Source organism: Xiphophorus hellerii, chromosome 15 (genome assembly GCF_003331165.1).
Source record: "Xiphophorus hellerii strain 12219 chromosome 15, Xiphophorus_hellerii-4.1, whole genome shotgun sequence".
In the NCBI taxonomy this organism is placed as follows: domain Eukaryota; kingdom Metazoa; phylum Chordata; class Actinopteri; order Cyprinodontiformes; family Poeciliidae; genus Xiphophorus; species Xiphophorus hellerii.
Genome location: NC_045686.1, coordinates 22,880,968 through 22,905,594, shown reverse-complemented (window position 1 = coordinate 22,905,594; position 24,627 = coordinate 22,880,968). Strand labels below are relative to the sequence as shown.

The 24,627-nt window shown below is 40.5% G+C and overlaps 1 protein-coding gene across 1 annotated transcript in view; it reads left to right on the top strand.

Moving 5' to 3' along the window:
- Positions 1-752: 752 nt before the first annotated feature.
- tnfrsf21 (tumor necrosis factor receptor superfamily, member 21) overlaps positions 753-24,627 on the top strand; it is a 46,445-nt gene continuing 22,570 nt past the window's right edge. The window contains exons 1-3 of the mRNA XM_032585480.1: positions 753-1,128; positions 15,096-15,792; positions 22,180-22,758. Coding sequence (XP_032441371.1) covers positions 1,099-1,128; positions 15,096-15,792; positions 22,180-22,758 — 1,306 coding nt within the window. The 5' untranslated portion in view covers positions 753-1,098. The remainder of the gene's footprint in view (positions 1,129-15,095; positions 15,793-22,179; positions 22,759-24,627) is intronic.

Sequence of the window (24,627 nt, the reverse complement as noted above, 5' to 3'; positions counted from 1 at the left end):
TGTAAAGAAGTAAATTACTCTAGTTGTAAGGTGTTCATCGTGTTCATCAGAGTCAGTCTGGGGCAAGAAACTGTCTCCAACCAGTTTGACTTTTTTGGTAACTAAATATTTAGTTCCAAAATTAAAGATTTAATATACAAACAGAATATTTATGTTCCAAACTAAACATTTATTTTTTAAACTAAGTCTTTAGTTTTCAAACTAAATATTTAGCTTGGACCTAAATATTTAGCTAGCAAGGTAAATATTGCTAGTTTGCAGGCTAGCGTGATTGACATTAGCTAAATATTTAGCATGCTAACTAAATATTTAGCTAACATACAAGTTAGCTTACTGACAACCAATGCTTCTCTCTTCATGACAAGTTAAATAATCTAAAAAATTATGTTATTTTTTTTTAAAGTGTGACCGTGTAACATTACAAATCGTACGTACATAGGCTATATCTTTTTCTTTTCAGAATTAAGGAGAGTGGATTTTGATTCATTGAAGAACAGCTTGAGCCTTGACTACCAGTGGAACAAGCCGGATGGGACTAATGGGACTGGGAGAGGTATTTATTACAAGTTCCTGGCCTCAGACTGTCACACAGTGTCAGTCTCTCATCCCACAGTCTCCTCACACTGAGGACATGACATTACAGATCTCACCGGGGGATCTTCGTCTCCTCCCTCCTCGATTCACAATTGCGGCTCGGTGCACGTGCGTGCCTCTCGCGGAGCTGCCATTGGCGAGACGACCCGCTAAGTCCCGCCCACCAGCTTTACGTCAGCGCTGCGCTTGTCTGTGGAGGTTCTGCAGCGGGCAGCGAGCCGCACTGCACACCGACTGAACCGGCAGGGGCGAGGCGGCATCCATCATCGCTATGGGAATTAAGCGCAGCGTCCTGAGTGAATCGAGCCCTCAGCCCGCTCCACCCGGAGACACAGAGTATAAAGCAGAGCAGCCCAGAGCCCCGACCAGCTCCCCCTCCTCCGGTGTGCTGAGGAGGACCGTGGTGATGATGATCAGTAACATCTAGAGATGAGACGTGTTACTCAAGCAGACAACTTGGACAAGGACGTTTGCTCGACCCGCATCCGTGCTCTCTGATTCAGGATGATGTCTGTCATCCATGTGTCCGCCGTGGTGAGTGCATCACATATCCACCCAACTCTCTCCACGGACTGCTTTTCATTGTTTATTCTAAGGGGCTGCTTCGGCAGGTTCTCCATTTAAAGGGACAGCGCGTGTTTTTGTGAAAAATTTCTGAATCAACTTGAAATCAATTGACTGAAATGACTGTCAAATGGTAAAAATAAAAATAAAAAGAGAGAGAGAAATGGTCAAAAAGATATTTTATTTTATTGTAAGTAAAAAGCATTCTTAGGTGGAAATTTAACAGTGGGTGAACAGAACAAAAGGGGGGAAAAAAAGTTTGCAGTTGGTGACAAAGAAAGGGCAGCCTGCAGTCTATTGTCATCCAGAATCAGTCCCAAAAAGGCTGCAAAGATATGTTTGTTGGTTTATTGTCCAGATATAGAATTTGTTGGATTCATTGTAATCATAAAAAAAGAGAAAATCATTAGAATTTTAAGTAAGTCTATAGATTGATAGATGACATCCAGTCATAATTGCAGGTTAACTCCTTGCTTTCTGAATATATTTATTATATAAAAATACATTATTTGTTTTTCTTGTTAAACAGATTTTGTTCGGTTAGTATTTGAATATAAATCATAAAACAAATGTACATCTAAGTATTGATTATGCTATTCTCAAATCTAGGTATACTTGTGTTACCATGGTGATCCTTGGTATGTGTTGAATATGCATCACCGGGCATTGCTGGTAAACATATGTTGATGATGAATCTGTGACAGTAATTTACAATGGATTAAATGCAAAAGATGTGCATTTGCTCTGCGGATTCACACCCATTTAGAAGTTTATTGGGATCTTATGTGATGGACCAACACAACCTAGTACATAATAGATGAAGTCGATGGAGAATTAGATGTGATTTTCAAAATTAATACTTGATCCGCCCTGATCACACTGACTCCATTGTGAAATGACCATCATGCTACAAAACAGATTACTTTAGTCTATCACATGAAATCCCAATAAATACAGACGTTTGTGGTGGCGGCATAACGAAATGAGTAGAAGTTAAGTTTTGTGTTTTGATTTTTTTTTTTTATTGCGGTGTTCAGAAATCCCCCCATCCATTATTTTTAGTCGCGTTACCTTTCAGGCTAACAGTGGGGCTGGTGCCTGTCTCTGGACTGAATGGCTTCGTTCACTTCCACCGTTGCCGTTGCCAAACTAGCCAGACTACAATTAAAAAAACAGTGCAGAAATCCAACGTCATCACTTATAGCCTCTCCTTCTGTTTGTTGGTTGGCCAGGATGAAATGCATGAAATGGGACTAATCCCAGACAAAGAACTGAGGGGAGATGAGAATCGAATGCCTAGCATAATCAGGCTAGTTGTTAATGTCACAAAATTTGAAAATGTCAATCTGGAAACTGTCGGTGCTAAATTTTGACTCTAAATTAGGTTTTCAGTTTGTCTATAATCTTTAGTTTTATGCTTAAAATCCCTCTTAATGCTGTGACTTTACTTCCAACATACCCACAGTGTATGAAATTGTTCAACAAAGACATCCCGGACACCCAAAGTTAACAGTTCAGACGTCATTTTTCACCCCAAAGGAAGAACACAGCTCAGCTGGCAAAGCTCCTAGCTTCCGTCATTAGCAGAGAAGTGGAAGCATCTCAACAGATAATCATCGGCAGTTATTGTCAGTGATAAATGCAGTGTGAATGAGTCTAAACAGAGACTCTTTCTCTCAGCTGTGCTGGACGATGGCATTGGGACACACTGCAACAGGTGCCAGGCAAACGTGTATATGTGTGTGTGTGTGTGTATTAGTGGAAGTACTTATGTGTGTACTTTTGATGTAATTTTGATTTGACTGGGTGTGTTGTGAGCCATACTTTAATTGAACAGTAATGACAACCTAGTGTCTGCCAAAGCCGTTCCACCCATGCATGCGCACTTTATGTAACACACTTGTTTTAAACAGCCACTTGTAGCACTTAACATGACTCAACATATACTGTTAATGAAGTAACAGTAACAACAGAAGTAGCAGTTTTTTGTAGGAATTTCATTCTTGAACTGTTTGCTACAGCTGGATCATTAGCTATATTTGGAGATAAATTCTCCAAATCTTTGTGGGTTTTTCCACATAGCATATCTAAAATATCCTACATTCTCTCGATATTAATGCAGATTAAGGTATATTTGATGTCTGAACTATATAAATACAAAGTTTTTAGCCTTTTACTTATTATTGTAACCCTAACCCCTGTGAATACTGGAGGTGTACTGTACTCTGGTGTGTGCCTGGTATGGATGAATGTGGGAAAATGCAATAAAGATCTATCCATCCATCCATCCGTAGACGCCATAAACGTGTACTGTAAGTTACCCTGTGATTTTTTTCAGTGTCTCAAAAGGACTGAGAAATCTGGGAATTTGAGTCTGTAAAAGTAAGAAACGTTACACCCAAATTTGTCATCGTGTTTTTCTTGTTTGCGAGAGTGCCATATGTCTCAAATTGTTAACAAAGCAATCCAAGAGTCAGCTTGACAGAGCAATGTGCTTCAGCTGAAGATAAACCTGACAGTTGTCTGCATAAAAAGAAGAAAACAACAACAACAACAACAAAACGGTTATTTTTTACAGAAAATAATTGAAGAAGGTAATATGAAAAAATAGGATGGCCAAGAATGGATCCCTGGTGAACACCTCCATGGGATTTCAGTTGAAGTTGGGAAACATCCATTAATGCTGACTTAAAATTCGTATCAAAGAGGTCAGAAGACTGAAACCATATCAAACGCCTTACAGACAAACATCTTGTCAGTGGCAGGCCGGTTGTGGTGATGGGCGTCTGCAAGCGGTTTATTTTAGGACGATGTTTGGAAATGTTAAGACGCTCATATTCGCCGCTGTCTGTTCTTCATCTAATGTGTCCGCTGGTTGGATTTACTTGTCCTTAACTTCCACTGGGTTTGTGCTCCAGCCAAGAAGCTGTGGCCCCGATTCTAAACAAATGCAGGACACGATTCAGCATTTTTGACAGAGGGGACCAAACAAACATTGCGTGATGAAGTATGCGTACTGCTTTGGCAGCCCATCACATGCCGGAAATGTTCAGACTATTTTATACTGTCAAAGAAAAAAAAACAGGGAAGTTAAAGCAATTGGGGTTATGTTTAAATCATGTGTTGCCCTGGCATCCGATGCTCGCACGCGATTCGATGGAGAGCTGTACATGTCGCTGGATGAATCGCATTGTAACTGCGGCTGGAAGTTGAGAATTCTTGTCCTATTGACGGGCTTTGAGTGTGGCTGTGGGTGTTTTTGTTTCATGAGGAAGTCCTGACAGGAAACCTAAAGAGGCTTATGCCTCCATATGAGAGTTTGTCACTTTACACCTAAAAAACCTCAAGGCATTTTATGAGATTATGAGATAGATCAACAGAAAATACGGCGTCACTGTGAAACAATAGATGCATTCATCCCACCCCTGTTTAGTCCGCTTTATTCCAACTCCAGTCCGTTTCTCTAGAAAGTCTGGTTCATTTGTTAGGTGTGAACGTCTAATCGAACTCTGATGTGGACCAAACTCTCTCCGCTTACAAACTTATCTCTCATCATGGTGGAGGTAAAATCTGGCGTGGTTTGTGTGGTGTGAACGCCTACTGGATGGAAGACCGGACCAAAAGCAGGAAGTGGACTATAGGTCAGGGCATTCTGGGTAAATACAACCAAAACAAATGTGTGTATATAGAGCTAGCTGAAGAAATGGATTGTGGTCATTTGAGAAAGAAAAAAGAGAAATCCTACATTTAATTTTTGTTTGCATTTCGTGAAGAAGGATGTTCCGCTCAGTTCTTCTTCAGAAATGTTCATGTCATTTCCTTCATTGGTTCTTGTTGCAGCGCCCCCACAGGCTACGGGACGGTCAGGTGTGAAAACACCCTTAGGGAACATTAGAGAACAAAGAGCAGCTGTTACTTTTATGCTTGGTTTTACCACGGGTAGTGGAAAAACTTTGCCTTTCGAGCCCATAAGAACTACTGCCACCTGCTGGTGGGAGGTAGCACTTACTGAAACACAATGTTTTCAATTTGACCATTTTTTTAGGAAGATTTTCAAAAACCTACCTACTTAACTTGTTCTCACAAACAAAATGCAGGTACTTGTTGAATTTATCTGAATTCCCACTGTTGCGGAATCACAAAAAAACTAAAGGCTTCACAGAGCTCTGTTTAGTTTTAATATTCGTCAGCATTTTCTTTTGAATCTGTGACAGAAAGAGTTTGGACTTTGGACTCAGAGATACCTCATGCATGTCCATTTTGTATGGAGAGATGATGGTTGAGGTCGGGGTAAATAAAATTGCCCTGTCCCCAGGCTTAACCCACCTTGAATCATGGTCTCTGATTGGTTGGCCGTCCTGTGCCCCAGGCAGATCATGTATTTAGTGGTGCAGGCGGATTGAGGAGGAGTTGGCAGGAAAGGCCCAACCCTGGCAGCAGAAGGACTGAAATGGATTAATGTAGTGCTGATCAGCAGAGGTGGTTGCTACAGTGGCTCCAGACAATATCTCCATGCAGTGTGCGTGGATTTTTCTAAGTGTGTGTGTGTGTGTGTGTAGTGTGAAAATGCTGGTACTGCACTTTGTTTCCTCTTCTGCTTTGTGTCTTTGATGGCTTTGCATTTTTTTATTTTCTAAATGACAGGGCTGATTTTAGTCTAGAGGATCACAGGGGGTGCGGTTGTTGACCACACAAGGAAGGAGACACAGATATGAACAAGCAGCCAATTAGGAGCAGGTATTTAGCTGCCATTAGCCCATCGCACTGTTCCCTTAACATGCTGAGTAGCAGCTGTCGCAGTGCTTAGCACCATATGGTTAAAGAGTGCTGAGACATCTGGAATCTCTCTGCTTAGAAAGGCCAAAAGATGGAGCCCTGACTTGGACCAATCAGCAGCCTTTTAACCCTATAGTCTCAGTCTTAATAGAACTGCTGAGTATTTCTTCTGGAAGACAAACAAAATTCAAATCAAAGATCTAAGTTTACTTTAGATAAAGTACCATTGATGTAAAGTCAGGGGCTCAAATCTGAAAATATAGAAGATAAAAACACTCCAGGAGCCTGATTGTACAAGTCTGAACAAGCATTCACCCTTAAGAGAATGCTTTGCTGATTTGATGGACTATAGTCAAAGTTCTGCTGTCCCTGAAGGATTGTCCTGATATCAGCTCATTTGCATTCTTTAGTAATGCCATAGTTAGTGGACAGTTTGCTGAGAGGCATCATTGTAGGAAGGTATCAGTCAAGAGAAGGGTACAAACAACATTTATTCCTGCTGTCTGAGACATTCGCTGTATGCTTAACAATGCTACTTTTCAAAAGAATGAAATTGCCATATTATTGTAAATTCACATCCTTTGGTAATTTATCAATATATCAATATCAGCATATCTTAGTACTGGAAAAAACAAATATTTTTCCAGAATTATTCCCCATTGACCTTTGAATAACATTTGGGTATTTAGTACCTTTTCCAACGTAGAACACTTATCCTTTTTTAAGGTTTTTGATCAAAACTCACACTGATTGGTAAATATGTACACAACAATAAGGGTCAAGTTGAGGTCATTCTGAAGAGTAAACCAGCAGAGAGAGCCGGGGCAGATTGTCCATTGTTCCCCGGAAGCAGCAGAATGTTCTCATTTTCCCACGACACGCGCTCCCTGCCAGAACTTTTCACTTTGAACATGGATGTGAATGAACGCATTGATATCACTGACGCAACAGAGCTGGACGCTGAATGTTGACAGCACGCTCTGATGTTTATGGATGAGGTTCTGGGAATGAACACAATGGACTGAATGGACGTTGTGGTGATGAAAGGGCAGCGGACTGGTGGATGAAGGGACAACCCTGTCAGCGCTGAAGGTATTGCTTGTGTTTCTGTAATTAGTATAAGGACTGATTTTTGGAAATTACTTTTGAAAAAATATTTCCAATCATACCTCAGATTTTTCCTTTCAACTTCTATGTGATCTGGGTGTAAAATCTTTCTAGTCAAACCTTAGTGTCCAAGTAACATGGACTGGTATACAAATTATAAGGCTAAAAGGGGTTAAGGAAGGTATGCCTTGTATCAGCCCTGTATCAGATTAAAAAATACTTTAAAATATGGGAAACAACTGTCATTGCAAAACAACTATACCCTCCAAAGACTAAATATGCACTTTACGAAATATGATTTTATTATTAAAGAAATTTTAACTCTGCTGTCCAACCTGAGCCTATGTTTTTCATTTACATTTCTCAGCCTGGAAGGGGTTGAAAAGCCACTTTGAAAGCTTTGGGAATCTAGTAAACCAGAGTCAGAGACATTATCCATACATATTAAAAGCATATATGAATAATGAATGTTCCATTTATTGGACTGGCCAATTATTGGAGTGATGGCCTATTGATTGGACAATAGGACATCAACGATTTATCCTGGAATTCATAAAAGACAAACACCTAAAGCACTACAGGCCTCGCTTTACTCATTTAATGTCAGTGTTCATGATTCAGCAGCAAGAATAGTATCTTGGAAGAGTTTCAAGTCTAAAATCACTAGTGACTCAAAAGAACACCCTGTCCCATTGCACATATGCTAAAAAAAACATCTGATGATCTTTGGGGACATATTCAGGGTACTGGCGAGACAAAAGTGGGATTCTTTAGAAGGTTCTGTCCTGTTGGATGGTGTAGAACTAAAACATCTGCCCATTTTCAATGCCTGCTCAACAATCCAGGGTTGCATCGGGGTACACTGTGAACAGTACACCAGAACAGCCATAAACAACATGTTGGGTTAAGCATGCAGAATCCACACAAAGAAGAACCCTGGATCGTCTTTCACCAGGGGAGCAGTGCCATAAACTGCATTACCACAAAGTTCCCAAACTAAAAAGATTTAGGAGAAACAGCATCATACATACAGACAAACATGGTGGCAGAACCTGGAATACCTGCAGCAAATCCTAAAACAGAATGTCCAACCCTCAGTTTACGACTATGAAGGGCACTTTGGTTAACTGACTCAGGCTATGGACATTTGTACATTACATAACACCTCTTACCAGTAGACCACTGTCTACTGGTGTAGTTCAGGTTGTATAATCCCTTTGTTTCAGAAAGTATTACACTCTTTAAACCACACAGCTTTACTGTGTGGAGCAGCTTTTACCATCTTTAGCTTTTTTGTAGTTTAAAAAAAAAACGACAAGACAGTGGATTAAGTTTCTCTAGAATGGAAGATCTGTGCCTTTCGTGTTCCAGGTAGTGTTACACAGGCATGACTCAGTCTATGTCTGTGATGTTGAACCCAGAGGTGTGTCTCATTCCACCAAATCCAGCAGGGCCGTGCAGAGACCTTTGGAGGGGCAGGGTCTCAAAGTTAAAGAGGGGCACGTTGAACAAGACCTTAAAACAATTGTAAAAATTACTATGACAATGACACTTTAACTGCAATACAGGAAAAAAATCTATCATTTTTATGTTAAATTTGTGGCAACCAGAAGGTACCACTAATTAGTTTGACCTATTTTTAAATATTTTCTTAAAACTTCTCTTTCATTCCAGATTTTGACATTTAAATTGTTTTTAATTGAACTTTTATTTCCTTTGTATCTTTATTAAAAATGTGATGGGCTTTTTGTATTACTTTTAAATTATTAGGATTTTATTATTTGTTAATTATATTATGCTACTTCTGTTTCATTATTTTTGTGCACAGTTCTTTGGTCTTGGAGTTGAAGTTCTCTAGAACTAAATCAGGAACAACAACTCCAGAGCTGCAGAGTTTAGATGCTGCATGTTCATTTCTGATGTAAAATAAAGACAAAAACTGAATAACTAAATTACTTCTAGTGTTCCTCTTCGTGTGATTTAAAACTCATGTCACGTTTTTAGGCTCAGTTCAGGGAAAATATCGACTGAACAAACTGAACCATGAATGTAAAGACGATCATACAGGAAATGCTTCTTTTTCATTCATTTATTGATTCATTTTTCATTTCTGAGGCAGAGAAAGCTCCATTAGCGAGGTCAAGGTCAGGTGAGAAAAAACAAAATTATTCATTTATCCTAATTCTACAAACTTCAAAGTGATGAAGAAACAACTATAAAATTACATCTGAGGAAATTTGATGAGAATTTTGTTTCATGATAGTTTATGTTTTATTTAAGCCCAATTGTTTGTTTTATCCAATCAATGTATTCACAAACATCTATGATTGTAGATGGTATCAGATATGCAAAGCCTGTACTACTTTCAGCAATCACACCATAAATCATCCCGTTGAACACCACTGCTGAACCAGAGTCGCCCTGTAGAAAAATTTATATCAATATATTTATTTATGTTGTAAAACAGAAAGGTTCTAATCACTGCAGAGAGATATTGATGAAAAACTTACATAACATATATCCTTGTTTGGTGCTTCAGTAAGAAATACATTCCCACATTGTGGTCTAAAGTAGGTATCTTGATCAACATTCACGTTGACACACTGAAGATGTGTTGGACTAGGAGCATTGGCGTCTGTAGAGAAACAAGAGAATCATAAACATGTTCTTCACTCGACCTTCTCTGTAGCGACAGAAACAAAGATTTTATTCTCATAACTTCAATATTTCTCTCACTTTGCTCATAATTGGGGCCGGTTGTCGTTCCTCCCTCTCCTGCCAGCTGAACTGTATCGCCTCTATAACACAATAAGAATAAAATGTAAAAATACAAGATAACTGTAGAAATTGAATTGTGATGAAGAACAATGAAAGAGCAAAAAATAAATCCATGAAGGACTTCATCCTCTGACAGGAGTGTCCATGTCCAGTCCTCAGTGACGATGTCCTGCGTCCTTTACATGTGTCTCTGGTCCAACACACTTGAGCTAAATGGGTTCTGGTTCTGCTGATTACCTGACTCAGGTATGCTGAAGCAGAGGCAGCAGGACTGAAGGAGTAGAGACAGAAAACCTGAAGTCCAGTTGATCAGAGAAAGACTCGCATTTTAGAACGATTCTGGCATCTTGGTAGCCGAGCAGGTGGGACATCTTTTACTGGTCTCCGAAGCTTCAGCAACATAATATCATACTTTTGGCCCTGGTCAGTATAAATCACCGGATCATATCGGATTACATGGTTCTGCTGTTTAGCCCTCCTTGGATGAACTTTTAGCATTGCTACGTTAATCCTGCAAAAAAGGTTAGATTATAATAAACACACAGAAAACCTGATCTTCTGCAGATAAAACTGTCTTAATGTTTCTTTCCTACCACCCTGCCTCCGACTCCCAGCAGTTAGCTGCAGTCAGGATCCACTTGGCGTCGATCAGAGATCCTCCACACAGGCTTGTTGTAGTATAATTGCTGCTCTCAATCCGAACATGATAAAGACGCTCCCTGTCATCACAGTCATGGCCTCCAATGATTCTCTTCTGCAGAGAAACATTTGAGTTCACTGAAACACCTGAAGAAGAAAAAGGAGGACTTTACTTAGAAATCAGGTGCAAACATGGCTGCTGGAACAGAAAAAGAATAAACAGTTAAATATTAAAAAGCATCACAGTCTAAATGCAAAGAAGTTTCAGTCTGAAACAGAATCAGAGGGAAGTGTCTCCAGTTTGGCTGACTCACCCAGCCCCAGCAGCAGCAGAACCTTCAGCAGAGCCATTGCTGGTCCAGCTTCCTGTGAATGTCTGCAGTCCTGCAGCAGCTTTTAAACTCTGCTCACAACTTCCTGTAGGAAGCCACCAATCACAGGACGGACACTGATCTGTCCAGTCACAGGACGGACACTGATCTGTCCAATCATTTACATAAAATACAGAAGGAGGTAATCATAAGAAATAATAGTATAATGAGTAGGAGAGAGGAAATATGGATTAACAGGTTGATGTTTGGGCATCCTAATTTAAATAGTGGTTTAAAAATAATAGGGAAACATCCATCAGGTGATTGTTCTTATTGCAGGGAAACAGAAGGAGTAGAACATGTGTTGATTTATTGTAGAAAATATATAAGAGAGAGGAGAGAATGGGAAAGGGTAATGGGGAGTTCAGTAATTATGGCTAATTTATTAGGGAAGCATCAATCACATGATATAATTCAAGCACTTATTAAATATTTAAAAGATACAAAATTAGCTGAGAGGATTTAGTATGTATGTATGTGTGTGTGAGTGTATAAATACGTATATAATTTAGTCATTTTAAGATTTGAAGATATTTAGGATAAATGAATTTCTGAATTACATCTCCGTCCAGTTGATGGCGGTAATACACAAAGTTTGTAAGCTGCCAGAAAACGCTATAGAAGAAGAAGAAGATCTGTCCAATCATGGCACAGACACTTATCTGCGCTGTCATCTGCACACAGACGAACTTAAACAACTCATCATTCTAAAGAAACTTGAAAAAGTCCTTGTTCCTAATAAAACATTTCTCCCTCGTATAACTTTAATAATCAGGCAATGAAACAAGAACTTTTTCATCAATATTGACTTAAAACAAGCAGCTCCTATATTTTGCTGCAAAGTTACTTGTAGGTAAGTTTTGCCTTAACTCAAGTGAACTGAGAGGTTTGCAGTAGAAACTAGAAACACTCAGCTAGTGTCTGTGTAGCCTTTATGCTAATCTCCATGCTAGCCTCCTGCTAGACTCCATGCTAGTCTCTGTGCTAGCCTTTATTCTAGCCTACATGCTCGTATCAGTGCTAGCCTCCATTCTTGCCTCCATGCTAGACTCTATCCTAGCCTCCTTGCTAGCCCTGATGCTAGCCTCCATACTAGCCTCAGGCTTGCTGAAGTTGGCTAAATGTAATATTTGTCTACACTGGAAAATACAAAGACTTGATCTTCAGTGAAGTCCATAGGTTTTCAAGATGTGGGAGAACTAGCCTACATGCTAGTCTATGTAATAGCTTCCATACTAGCCTCAGGTTTGTTGATGTTCGCTAAATATAAAATCTGTCTACGTACACAGGTTGTGTTAAATTGTCCTTGAAATAAAATCAGAATCAGAAATGCTGTTTCCAGATTTTAAGTCTGTATGAAAATACTGCAAATGTAAACCAAACTAAAATCAGAGAATAAGAACGTCAGAAACAGAACCTATAATACAAATGACGGACTGGTGACCTTCAGTGGAGGATTCTGCACAGCGCCAACGCAACAAACTCATTTTTATTGGTCATCAGTCCTGGGGTTTTAAACGAATGTCCTTTTTGCAGTATGTCCGAGAGTGTGTTTCATGTTTTTATGGATTGTGTACAGTTAACTAGTTTAAAAAAATTTTAATAGGAATTTTTGGCCTTTTTGGCGTGGTTTTTACCAATACCGTTTTTATCAACGGTGTACATTACAGTCGAGCCACTAGTTTTAAATCCCGGATTTTAAATTATTTATAGCCAAAGCCAAAATGGCTATTTATTTAACTCAAAGGGACAAAATGTAGGCTGGACCTCGACTCGATGCTGTGGCTCTGTGGAAGTGTAACGTCAAGGCCAGGTTGAGTTTGGAGCCACCGGGGATTTGAAGGGTTTTTTTTTACAACTGTGGGGTTTTAAGAGTGTTTCGTGCACCATTTCTGATCAGGGAGAACTAAAATATAACAAACTGCTAATGTAAATATTTATTGTTTTTTTTTTTAGTTTCCTTGACTTGATTATGTAACGTTTTTATTGTTAAATTACTGTACAATAAATGTTTTCTTAAAAATCAAAAATCTTCTTCTATAGCATTTTCTGGCAGTTTACAAACTTTGTGTATTACCGCCATCAACTGGACAGAGATGTAATTAAGAAATGTATTTATCCTAAATATCTTCAAACCTTAAAATAACTAAATTATATATGTACTTATACACTCACACACACATACATACTAAATCCTCTCAGCTAATTTTGTATCTTTTAAATATTTAATGAGCGCTTGAATTATATCATGTGATTGATGCTTCCCCAATAAATTAGCCATAATTACTGAACTCCCCATTACCCTTTCACATTCTTTCCTCTCTTTTATATATTTTCTTCAATAAATCAACACATATTCTTCTCCTTCTGTTTCCCTGCAATAAGAACAATCACCTGATGGATGTCTCCCTATTAATTTTAAACCACTATGCCCAAACATCAACCTGTTAATCCATATTTCGTCTCTCCTATTCATTATACTATTATTTCTTCTGAAGAAAAAATGTCATGTGCCTCAAAGGAGATCTTTGAGGCCTGCAGACCCATTATAGATTTTTGGGAAGTGAAACAGCTGCTTCATACATGGATTCATACTAATGCATGCAGCTTTCAATGGGTGAGAAAGAACAGGTGATTTCTGTTTGGTTGCCATAAACGATGGAGTTTGGACTGCTTGAATGACGTCTGTGTTAATTGTCTTCAGAAAGGGTAAGAGAAGCGTGTCCAGATGTTCATATATCTGCAGGAGGTTTTCTGCTGCTGAGATGGTGGAAACTGAGTGGATCCCAGATCCTTTCAGCAGGTCAAAGCAATCAAAAACAACTGTAATCTGATCTGATAGTAGACATGCAGTGACTTAAGCCTCCTGAACTTACACATTTTGGTGTGACAAAATCTCACAGGAACTAAGTTCACTCTGTGACCCAAATGCAGCATGCAGGAGACGTAAAAGTTCTGTTGTAAATTTAATCAAAAAGTCAAACTTACAAAAGAACATAGTCCAAGGAATAAAAATAAACCCAAACCAGAGACACGAAGAGAACATGAGGAAACCAGGGAGAAGGGACGAGGAGCAACAAGACAAGCCGGCGAGTAACAGCCTGTGATTTGACTAATTAGAGAGGTGATTACATATTCATCTTCTACTCAAAAATACCCCATCTGTTTTATGTGGCTCAAAGTTAGTTTGGTGTAAAGTGGAGCTAAAGTGCTAACAAACATAAAGTTAAGGACAAACATAAATACAAAAAAATAGAAAAAAAGCCCTGATGCTACATTGTGAAAAACAAAAAGACTAATGGAACTAAAATGTCCGTAAAAGAAACTATGAATCTTATGATTTTATAGACAAGAATTGTTACAAGAAATTCAGAAGGAACACTTTGTTATGGACAAAAGGACTCTGTCTTTTCGCTATCTGTTTTATCTGCTCACACGCACACGGCTGCACGTTGACATAACCATATTTAAGACTGGTTACAGTCACACAAAAACTGATTAAGACACTTTAGAGAGGGACCAGAATGAGGGGAAATTAAAAGCAGAACTCGTGCTACAATCTTTGCTTCACTCACTGTCACCTCTAAGGTGAGCTGAGTGGAGCCCAGCCCTGGAGGGTGAACGTCATTCTGTATCTGTTCCATTTGTATGTAACATTTGATAATTTTCTGCATTAAACCTGTTTTATATTTAACCAAATCTCATTATTTCTCAAGATAACAACACTGGGGTTTTAGTCAGGTCCTGTAACTTTTTTTTGAAAAAAAGAAAACAACAAAAAAACTCAAAAAGGGCACTAGGGGCATCAAGGATAAAAAGGGCAGGGGCTCAAGACCCCCAAACCCTCCCTCTGCACGTGCCTGAAATCCAGGAAGCTGACAACTTCCAAGCAGAGGTGAGAGGGCATTCTGTGGAGGCAAAGCAACAACTACAGCTTACACTGGGGGATGAATCATTAACTGTGACAAAAAGCCCACAAACTCTGTGCTGGTTGAGTCTCAGGATGAGTCAGTGAGTTTCATTATGATTCATTCTACGATGGCAGAGGTTTCAGGAAATAACTGTAACTTAACACCCTTCAGTTTTTACATGTGTAGCCACTTAAGACAAATCAGGACAAAAAAAGTGGCGTTAGTAACTTTGGCACTAATGTCTTCAACTACCATCCGAACAGAGAAAGCAGATGTCAGAAGATCCTGCCAAAGCAAGATGGAAATAATTCATATTCTAAAGCAACTGACCTGCTGTTTCCTGTTCTCCTCTCAGCTCCTGTGCATGGTGGTGGCTGACATCTCAGCCCGAGCTTTGACCACATCCACCGCAGACGACCAGCCCCTCCTCTCTCCACGCCACTATCAGCACACAGACCGGGACTCTGGCACCCAGCTGGTCTGTGACAAGTGCCCAGCAGGCACCTACGTCTCCGTCCACTGCTCTCCGACAACAGTGAGGGAGTGCAGCCCCTGCCCCAGGGGCACCTTCACACGGGGCGAGAACGGTGTCCAGCAATGCCACCGCTGTCGGGCTCCGTGTCTTGCGGGCTTCATCGAGAAGGTGCCGTGCACGGCGACCCAGGACCGAGTCTGCACCTGTCCGCCCAACACATTCCTGTCCAAGGGCGGCGGTCTGGACTGCAAGCCCCACTCCCTGTGCCCGCCGGGGTCCCGGGTGAAAAGGCGCGGCACCGAAAAGGAAGATGTTCTCTGCAAGCCGTGCACGAAGGGCACGTTTTCTCAGGTGGAATCCAGCGCCATGAGTTGCAGAAATCACACGGACTGCAAAGCTCTGGCAAGGCTGCTGTTGACACCGGGGACAAGACAGACGGATAACGTGTGTGGACCCCCTTCTGCCACTTTGTCTTCTGTCCCCCCGACCACTCCACTGGGGCCTGTACAGGCTGTGTTTGTTCAGGAGACGATGATGTCCTCGGTCTCCCCATCGTTGAATGGACATGCACGTAAAGGTGAGGCGGCCATAATGCACTTCTCTTTTGTTGAGAAGAATTCCCATTCAGATGAACTTCCTGGTATTTATTAGTCTCAGTAAAAGCAAATCCCTAGAAGAGAAATGACATGAAACATAAGTGACTGCATTTGCTAAGAAAATGCATTAAAAGAATTAAAAGTGTGGAAGTTTTAAGATTCACTTACCACTAAGAAAATAACCCCAAACATACAGTGGAGTGTTTTAGATCAAAGCCTATTCATGTGTTAAAATGGCCCAGTCAAAGTCCAAACCTAAAACTGCGACGAGACTTGGAAATAGACACTTGCGTATTCTCTACATCAGGGGTCCCCAAGCCCAGTCCTCAAGGGCCCCCATCCTGCAACTTTTAGATGCACCTCTGTTGAAACACACCTGGATCAAATAAACTGCTCATTACCAGCCTATTGCAGAGCTGATTGGATGCTGGTGAGGTAATTCAGACATTTTGGAGCAGAGTTGCATCTAAAAGTTGCAGGACGGTAGCCCTTGAGGACTGGACTTGGGGACCCCTGCTCTACATAATCGTTGGCTGACATGAAGCTATTTTGAAAGGAAAAACCTTCCGTGTCCAAATGTGAACCGGTTGCCACATTCCGGCAAGTGCCGACAGCTGTTGCTGGAATTAAAGCTGATTCTACGAAGTCTTGACTTGGGTAGGGCTTCATAGACATGTATGTCACATTTATGTTAGAAAAAAAAAAAGTAAAACTATGTATGAGATAATTTGTGTTGGTTTATTACATAAAATCCCAGTAAAGCACATTGAGGCCTGTGGTTGCACATGAAGAAATGCGGAAACGTTGTGAAAACTGTTACATAGCTGCAGATTATGTATTTTTTTGAAGTGCCGCATCCTCATTGCACAAACGTCCCCCCCCCCCGTCTCGTCCAGCCTAGAATTCCCATAAGTGGGATGTCTGTTGGCACGGAAACAGCAGGCTGCCCAGTGTTTGCCAGGAGTGATTGCATTTTCAAGGTGACTCAAGGATGTTTCTGTCCTCTTGTTTCATTTTCCTTCTTTTCTTTTTCGCCTGTTAGTAGAGAAAAAACCCTCGGTAGTCCCCCTACATTTTCCCGTTTGTTTGCCTGACTCGTCATGTCCTTACCCGTTCTTACGTCATGCTCGTCTGAGCCAGCCAAGGAGTCATTTCTCAGAATCAACCATCCATAGCTAGCATACCTCTCCTCCACTAAACCCCCCACAGCCATAATACTGTCACTGCTGTTTGTGTTGGCAGGGGATCGATGGCCTTTGAGCCAGTTAATTTGACACCGTCTGAGCTGTTAGAACCATGGTGGGGGGTGGGCGAGTGGTTGGGGCTGTTAGCTTACACCTGCTATTTACCAATGATAGAGGAGGGGGTGGTCACCCCCATTCTGAAAGGAGAGGAAGATTAGATTGAGTTGTAAAGTTTTTGTAGAGGAAGTCAGTTTGTGTTTCTTTTTTTTGATAACTCAGATAATTGGAGGTTACAGCACACATCTCCTAGCAACCAGAAATGTTCAGCAGAGATGTTGCATTGATTGTTATATCCACCTTACACAGTGTGGGCTGTAGGCTTTTCCAGGCCCTTCAGGTTTTATTTAAGCTAGTGCCGAGACTTTAACGTGGTGATTTCAGTTCATTAAATACATGGACTCTAGCACAGGAAATTCTTTAAATACAATTTGCTCGTTTACGTACAAAAGCCCAGAGGAGGAACCTTTGTACTGTGTTTCTGGTACGCCTGTAAATCTGACGCACAAGCAACATTTGCAAACAACAACGATGGACGACAAAGCCGCTTCTCTTGGCCCTCTGGGGGTTGACCCTATTTTCAAAAAAACAATCTGATTGGACTCTGGAAATGTTGTGCTAAAAACAATTAACCTGTCAGTGAATCTTTTGTACCTTAAAATAGCGTCTCAGAACTAAACATGTAGCAGCAGCACAGACAACCCAAACGCTAATGTCAGCGTCTACTGTCCACATTTCTAAAGAAAGATTATTTTAATTTTTAAAGAAGTTCCATGAATGATCAGCGGTTCCTGAAACATCGGAAAACTGAATAGCAATTTCCACCAATCTGATGGCGTAATAATATAAATAACAAATTAAGAACAATAAATATCCATACGTCTATTCATTCACTAAGCTAGCAGCATGTTTTTTTATTGAAAATGTTGCTTTTGCCAATATGGATTTTGATTTAAAATGCAAACAATTGCATTTAATTAATTACCGACCCATCAGTTAAGCTCCACCACTAATTTAAACATACACTCTTAACATAAATAAGCATTTTGACATATTTCACTAGCTTAAGAAAACATATACATTCTGCTCTTTGACTAGTTTTCATGAAACACAATAAACAATCAAATGTGGTAATATAGTACCTATCTAAATACTGTAGGCCAAGATTTCTTGTACAAAATTTTCTAATAAATGTAAAAATGTATTTTATTGGACTGTGTCTAACTAAAGTTTTCCACATTAAGCAGACCTCCACCACTTGAGAACAACACCAGTCTCAGCAGTTTCGGCAAACTCTACTCTGTAAACATTTAACATCACATTAAATGCTATTAAATTAAATTAAATCACGTCATCACATTGTCATTGGTTTGTTATTTACACTGATGGAAATGATGTAAGAGGCTACGCGTCACCAATGATCTTCCTGTGTGAAACAAGCGCAGAACAAGTAAAAGTCGAAACATGGTTGTTTCAATGTCCTTTCTGTGTAAATAATCAGCTCCGGTAAAATTAAAAACCAGTGTATGCATGATGACTGCTTAAAGTTTAATCCTGGAAAATCAACTGTAATTTTCACAATGGCAGATTACAGAAAAGTAAGGGGAAAAAAGATATGCGCTTTGGCCGCTCCAAACTAAATTGGTGGTGAGATTTGCTAGTTCAACTCATCATGGATGAGTTTATTAGATTGATTTACTGCTTAAATATATATCCAAAACAGATATTTTTACAATATGGAATAATTAAGCAACTAACTTCCATAATTTTTAAAAAAAACTTGCATTAGATGCACTTTTTAAATGAATCTTCTCTAGTCCACCTGGAGTCAAAATGTTGTATACACAACACTGAGTCACATTTAGACACATTTAGACATATGTAGATGCTCAGCATGTACGCTTCTGCCTGTGAACTATAAATGCCCACAGCATAACAAATAACTCATGATAATAATAATAGCAATACAGTAATACCAAGCCAAAGGTATTTTTTATAGACATATTTATATGGTTAGCCCTGAAAACTAATAGGATTAGTGTCAGTAGACTCAATTTGAACTAAAAGCTCTTAGCTTTGTCCTTTGAGACCCATAAATCTGGAGCCAAGCAGTTGTCCAATACATAGAAATAACTTAGTTTTATACTGCTGGCAGAATTAATGCAAAGTTCTCCATTATGAGACATCTGCCACACTGGTTTTCACTTCTTTTGATTGAGTTGATATCCACTCAATCAAAAGTTTTTCTTTCTTACAGTTTTTGTTTAGGAAAATAATCAAGCCACATAACCTGTCATACATTTGACAGCTACATATATTCAGAAGCGTGTCTGTATAAAGCCAAAGACTCTGAAATGCCCCAACACCTTCTGTGTCCCTGTGTTTGTCATTGGGCGGTTTCTCTCCCCTGCTTTAGAGTTCTTGTCAAAATGTCACTTTTAATTTCTGGATTAGAGTCCCACCTGGGCAATGTTCTGCTGATGAGAGGATAAATGGGATTATTACACATCTGAATGACTATTTAGGGATTATGGAACTCAGATCCCATCATCATTAGGCGTGCTGAAGCACAGAATGCAAGCTGGAGATTGCATCGATAATCAATGACAGGAAGTGACGCACTGACATTGACAAACCACACTTTTTCTTTTCCATGCCTGGAGAACACTAACTGCAGCTGTTGTTAGTGGTGGGTGCAACACACTACCCTAACTGCCCCCCCATCCAACTGATGCGTCCAGCACTGACTGTGAAGTGTCGGCCAGGACAACTTTTCAAACTGTTCCTTCGGCTGAGTCGAATCCTGATTAGGTTTCCCCTGGCTTCAATTTAATCAACAAGCAGACTGTGGTGTGAGCAATTTTGGACTGCATATGCTGTGTGATTACCAGCCAGGGCTGGAGCAAAGCAGTGGGAGCAGACAGAGATTAAGGGTCCTTACAGTCCAGAGAACTCAGCCACAGCTTGATGGTTCACAATTTGTGTGACACGTGTGTTTTGTCGCCTCCAAATTTAGCTTCTGGGGATAAGCTCATTGGCATTACAATTATCTTTTTTTCACTCTGCAGTGATGGTACCAATTTGAAATCATTCTCTAGCAAAGCCTGAAATGTACACTCGCTAGCCACTTAACAGGGAATCGGCCTGCCACACTGAAGGAACTCAATGCATTTATGCATCTCAATTTGAGCATCAGAACAAAGAAAAAAAAGAGATTTTAATTGACTCAATATGGCATAGTTGTCTGCTTTGAGGAGGCGATGAGCAAAACTGTTTTAAAATTGCAGAAAGACAGCAGAAATTTAAAGGACCACAATTGAAACCAAGCTATGTGGAAAACCATCTCTGAAAATACCATATGTAGACCTTTGAAGCAAGTTATAACTTGTACCGGCTAATTTTAGGAGCCTGAGGCTAAAAAATGACTCAGCCTCAACAAAACTGGACAATTGGAGATTGGGAAAAGGTCTTCTTTCTCAATTGTTGCTAAGGGTCACTTTATACCAATCAAATGTCATTTCAGCACAACACTCTACCTGAGTATTTTTGCTGACCATGTCTATCCCTTTATGACCTCAGTGTACCAGCCAGCTGATGGCTTCCAAATATGACAATGTGCTCCTTTGGGGTGTGATTGGACAGGAGTGCACGGTGCTATCACGTCATTATGGACCAACCTTTCTAAACAGAGTTTTTGACGCTGTTTTGAATTATTTCACCAGAGGTTAAAGCTCTTCTAAGGCCAATGGAAGACTAGCAGACCTATGGCTTATGACAGGGGTGGGCAACTCCAGGCCTCGAGGGCCGGTCTCCTGCAACTTTTAGATGCATTTCTACTTCAACACACCTGAGTCAAATAATGAGGTCATTAGCAGGACTCTGGAGAACTTGACCGCACTCAGGAGGTGATTCAGCTATTGGATTCAAGCGTGTTGAACCAAGGAGACATCTAAGAGTTGCAGGACACCGGCCCTCGAGGACCAGGATTGCCCACCCCTGGCTTATGAGGTTGCAAGTGAGGGTCCTCATAAGACTCCACACTTAAAACATTTGGAGCTATACCTGGAACTAAAATATCAGGGGAAGACTCTTTAAAAATGCTAATTGAAGGTCATGCTGGCTTTTGCCCTCAATTATTAATCTGTAGAGTGACACCTTTTCCTGATTGAAATATAAAATATTTCTCCATAGCAGTGGTCTCAAACTCCAGTCCTCAAGGGCCGGTGTCCTGAAACCTCTACATGTGTCTATTCTTCTTTTGAGTTTTATTTGTGGTTGGCAAAGCTATTTAAGGTGCATTTACTGCCCGCTTTCTGTACAGGAGTGAAGATGTCCTACACACTGGAATTAAATGGTTGAACTGTGTCACTACGGTAGTATGTAGCCAAGCTCTACAGAGTGCTGCTAATTAGCTAATATTGGTATCAGGTGTGCTGAAAAGTTGCAAGACACAAGAACTGGAGTTTGAGACCACTGCTCTACAGTCATGTCAGCTAACTGATATCCTCAAACTTCTCTCGCTTACTTGCAGAGAATTAGACAATTGCTGAGGTACTAAACTTAATATCATGTGGCATGATCGAAGAGTGTCACTCCATTTTTGCCAATTTCCAGTATCATTTATTGTAACAGGTAGAAAATCTAATTAAATTCACTCAACTGGACATATTTAACCTAAACTATTAAAAAATAAGATATCACGATGGAATCCTGATCCATGTGAGCAATCAATAATAACCAAGAGTAAGTGCTATCCAGCACCGGCACTCTTCCCCTATTGAATGTATCAGTTTTTTGGTTAGTTTTTATAAAATATGGTGCTAACCATCTCAAAACCTCAAAAGTACTAGACTCTTCCTATGTAAATGCCACACACAAATAAAGGAGAAAAGACACTACCACTGGTTACAATGCTAGTGTTCCAGATTGTTTGCATGGATGAGGATTTTCTCCTGTAATACCTTCTGTTTTCCTCATCAGGGTGAGCATATCTCAAATTGAGTGAATTTAATTCCCTATGTCTGTGTCTCTCTTGCGTCTTATCTCTTGTGTACCATCTCCATGTTCCTTTTCCTCATCTTATTACCATATCTTTGTCTCCATCAAATCCATTGTCAAACATCACAGATCCCTTGAGCCAGTCAGCAGCCATTCAACTGAGGAAAGCTGTAGGCGGGGAAGACGGAGGAGCGGAGTTAATGCTTACCCATTCTGGCGTCCCCACCCCACCAAATCAGGAAGCGTCATGGACTCCCTTGTCGGTGGCTCAAAAGCAAGCCAAGGATCTCAAGAAAGATTTGGGCGAGTCTGATGCTGATCCTGAGCCTGGGGCAAATAAACCAAGAATGGAGGGTGCAGTAGGCCCAGAAGTAGTTAGGGTTGGAACAGGCATCAGTAACGTGGTTAACTTGGGGAATGCGGGTGAAGCCTCCAATTACTACAGACCGAACCGCAGGGGGTCAACAAGGCCGACCATGCACGATCATTTTGACATCAACGAGCACCTGCCGTGGATGATAGTTCTGCTGCTCCTGCTGGTGCTGGTCGTGATCGTGGTGTGTAGCGTCAAGAGGAGCTCTCGGGTGCTGAAGAAGGGCCCAATGCAGGACCCAAGCAGCATCATGGAGAAGGCAATTCACAAGAAGACATCTGGGACTCCAACACAGGCCAGAGAGAAGTGGATCTACTACTACTCCAATGGCCAGGGTAAGCTTGTGACTTATTCTTTGAGTTTTAGCATTTAGCCTACTGCTTTAACTCTAATGGGTTACTTTTTAGCCATGTATAAATATCTATGTATGTTGTGTGCCAAACACAGAATAGGTACAATAGCTCTCTTTCAGTTAGTTGGTGTTGATGAAGGGTAGGAACATCTCTAACAGGTATCAACCATTCCACAGTTGGGACGTTCTCGGAATCTCACCAGTGATGCCTTAATCTGCTTCACAGTTTTAGCTTTCATGAATAAATATTGAATTCTTGTTGCACACTTGCGGTTCCACTTGAGTGTCACGACATGTGTCTGCTGATGTGGAACCATGTGTTGATGTGTTTGAACTGCTGTTAGTTTCTAATCCAATCAATTGTACCCCTGAGCACATGTTGTACAGGGCAGCGGTTACACAAATGAGGACATGACCCTGTTGTACCACCCTTCTGTTGCTGTCCTCTCTCAACGTCTACACTCAGGTTCACTTCCAGATCTCAGTTCTCAAATTTCACCTCAGCATGAACTTTCTTTTCTGCTTCCGTCACCTTCATATCGGTCCTCTTAGTCTTTTCTTTTGTAAAGTCTTCCCAATTCTACTGATTCTCATTTCCTTTTCAGTCTCCTACTTATAGCCTCCCATTTTCTGTTGCCAATGCTCTATTTTTGTCTGGTTTTTCTGTTGCATACAATTCTTTCCTCAATTCCTTTTCCAGTTACACTCACTGTTTCTCTTCTAAAATGTAATTACATCTGTTACATTCTATCAGGAGGTGGGGAACATGCTTTCTCCACCTCCGAGGTCTCAGTTTCTCTCTTAGACAAAGACAGGGGACGCAAAACTAAGGGGACACCTCTCGGTTAATACACTCAGGTTTCCCCGTTGAAAGTTGGCGTGTGTGTGTATGTGTTATTGAGATGAAGCTGAGCCACCCGCCTCTCTCACACTGTGCTCCCTCAGTGACAGCCCACAGAGAACTGGAATAATCTGGTTTCAGCTGAACCAGGGTTGTTGTTTGGTTGGCAAGGCACATTATTGGGTCAATCGGGTCTCTTACGGGACAACAAAGAGATATATGGAGAGAAAGCAATGAGGAGAGTATATCAAACAGTACAGTGGTGTGTGTCAGTGCGAGTGTTGTTAATGTATGTCAATGATCATATGTTTCCTTGCAAGTTTGTAAAAAAAACAAAACAACCAAACACAGTGACAAGAGAACTTCAGTTGTCGGTCTTGTGTCTGCTGTGATGATTGTGTTTGATTGTTTAGAGTTGCTTCTACAGTTCATTGCTAAAATATGTGCACAATCCATAAATTTTACTGTCTTCACTTTTTATGTGATGGACAAAATAGTGCATATCTTCAAAGCAGAAGGAAAGTCACATACTCTTTAAAATTTGTTCAAATGAATTCAAAAACTCCCCTTAATATGAACTCCAAGTTCTGTAAGGCATGTACCATTTTGCACAGAAACTGCTGCTCCTCCAGAGTTACCATTGTTGCCTTGGTTGCTTCTCTGATTAATGCTTTCCTTTCCTGCTTCCCTGAGCTTGCTAGTCCAGCCCAGAGCAGCAATATACTTTTATTTTCTCTTGGATCTTTCTGTGCTGTGTTCCTTGGTCTTCATTATGCTGACGGTTCATTAGCTTTCTTCTCACACTGAGATTAAAGTCTACACATGCCGACTCCACTTCCTAACTAGGTAGTAGAATATTGGCTGCACTGACTTTATTTAGTTATCATGGCTTGTACACACTTAGCCAGGTCTTTATGAAAATGAATATCTCTGTGACATTGTTTAAAGAAATAACATCATCCACATGGGACCAGAAAAGTTTTCAGTTGCACAAATCCGCCCCTGAGCATT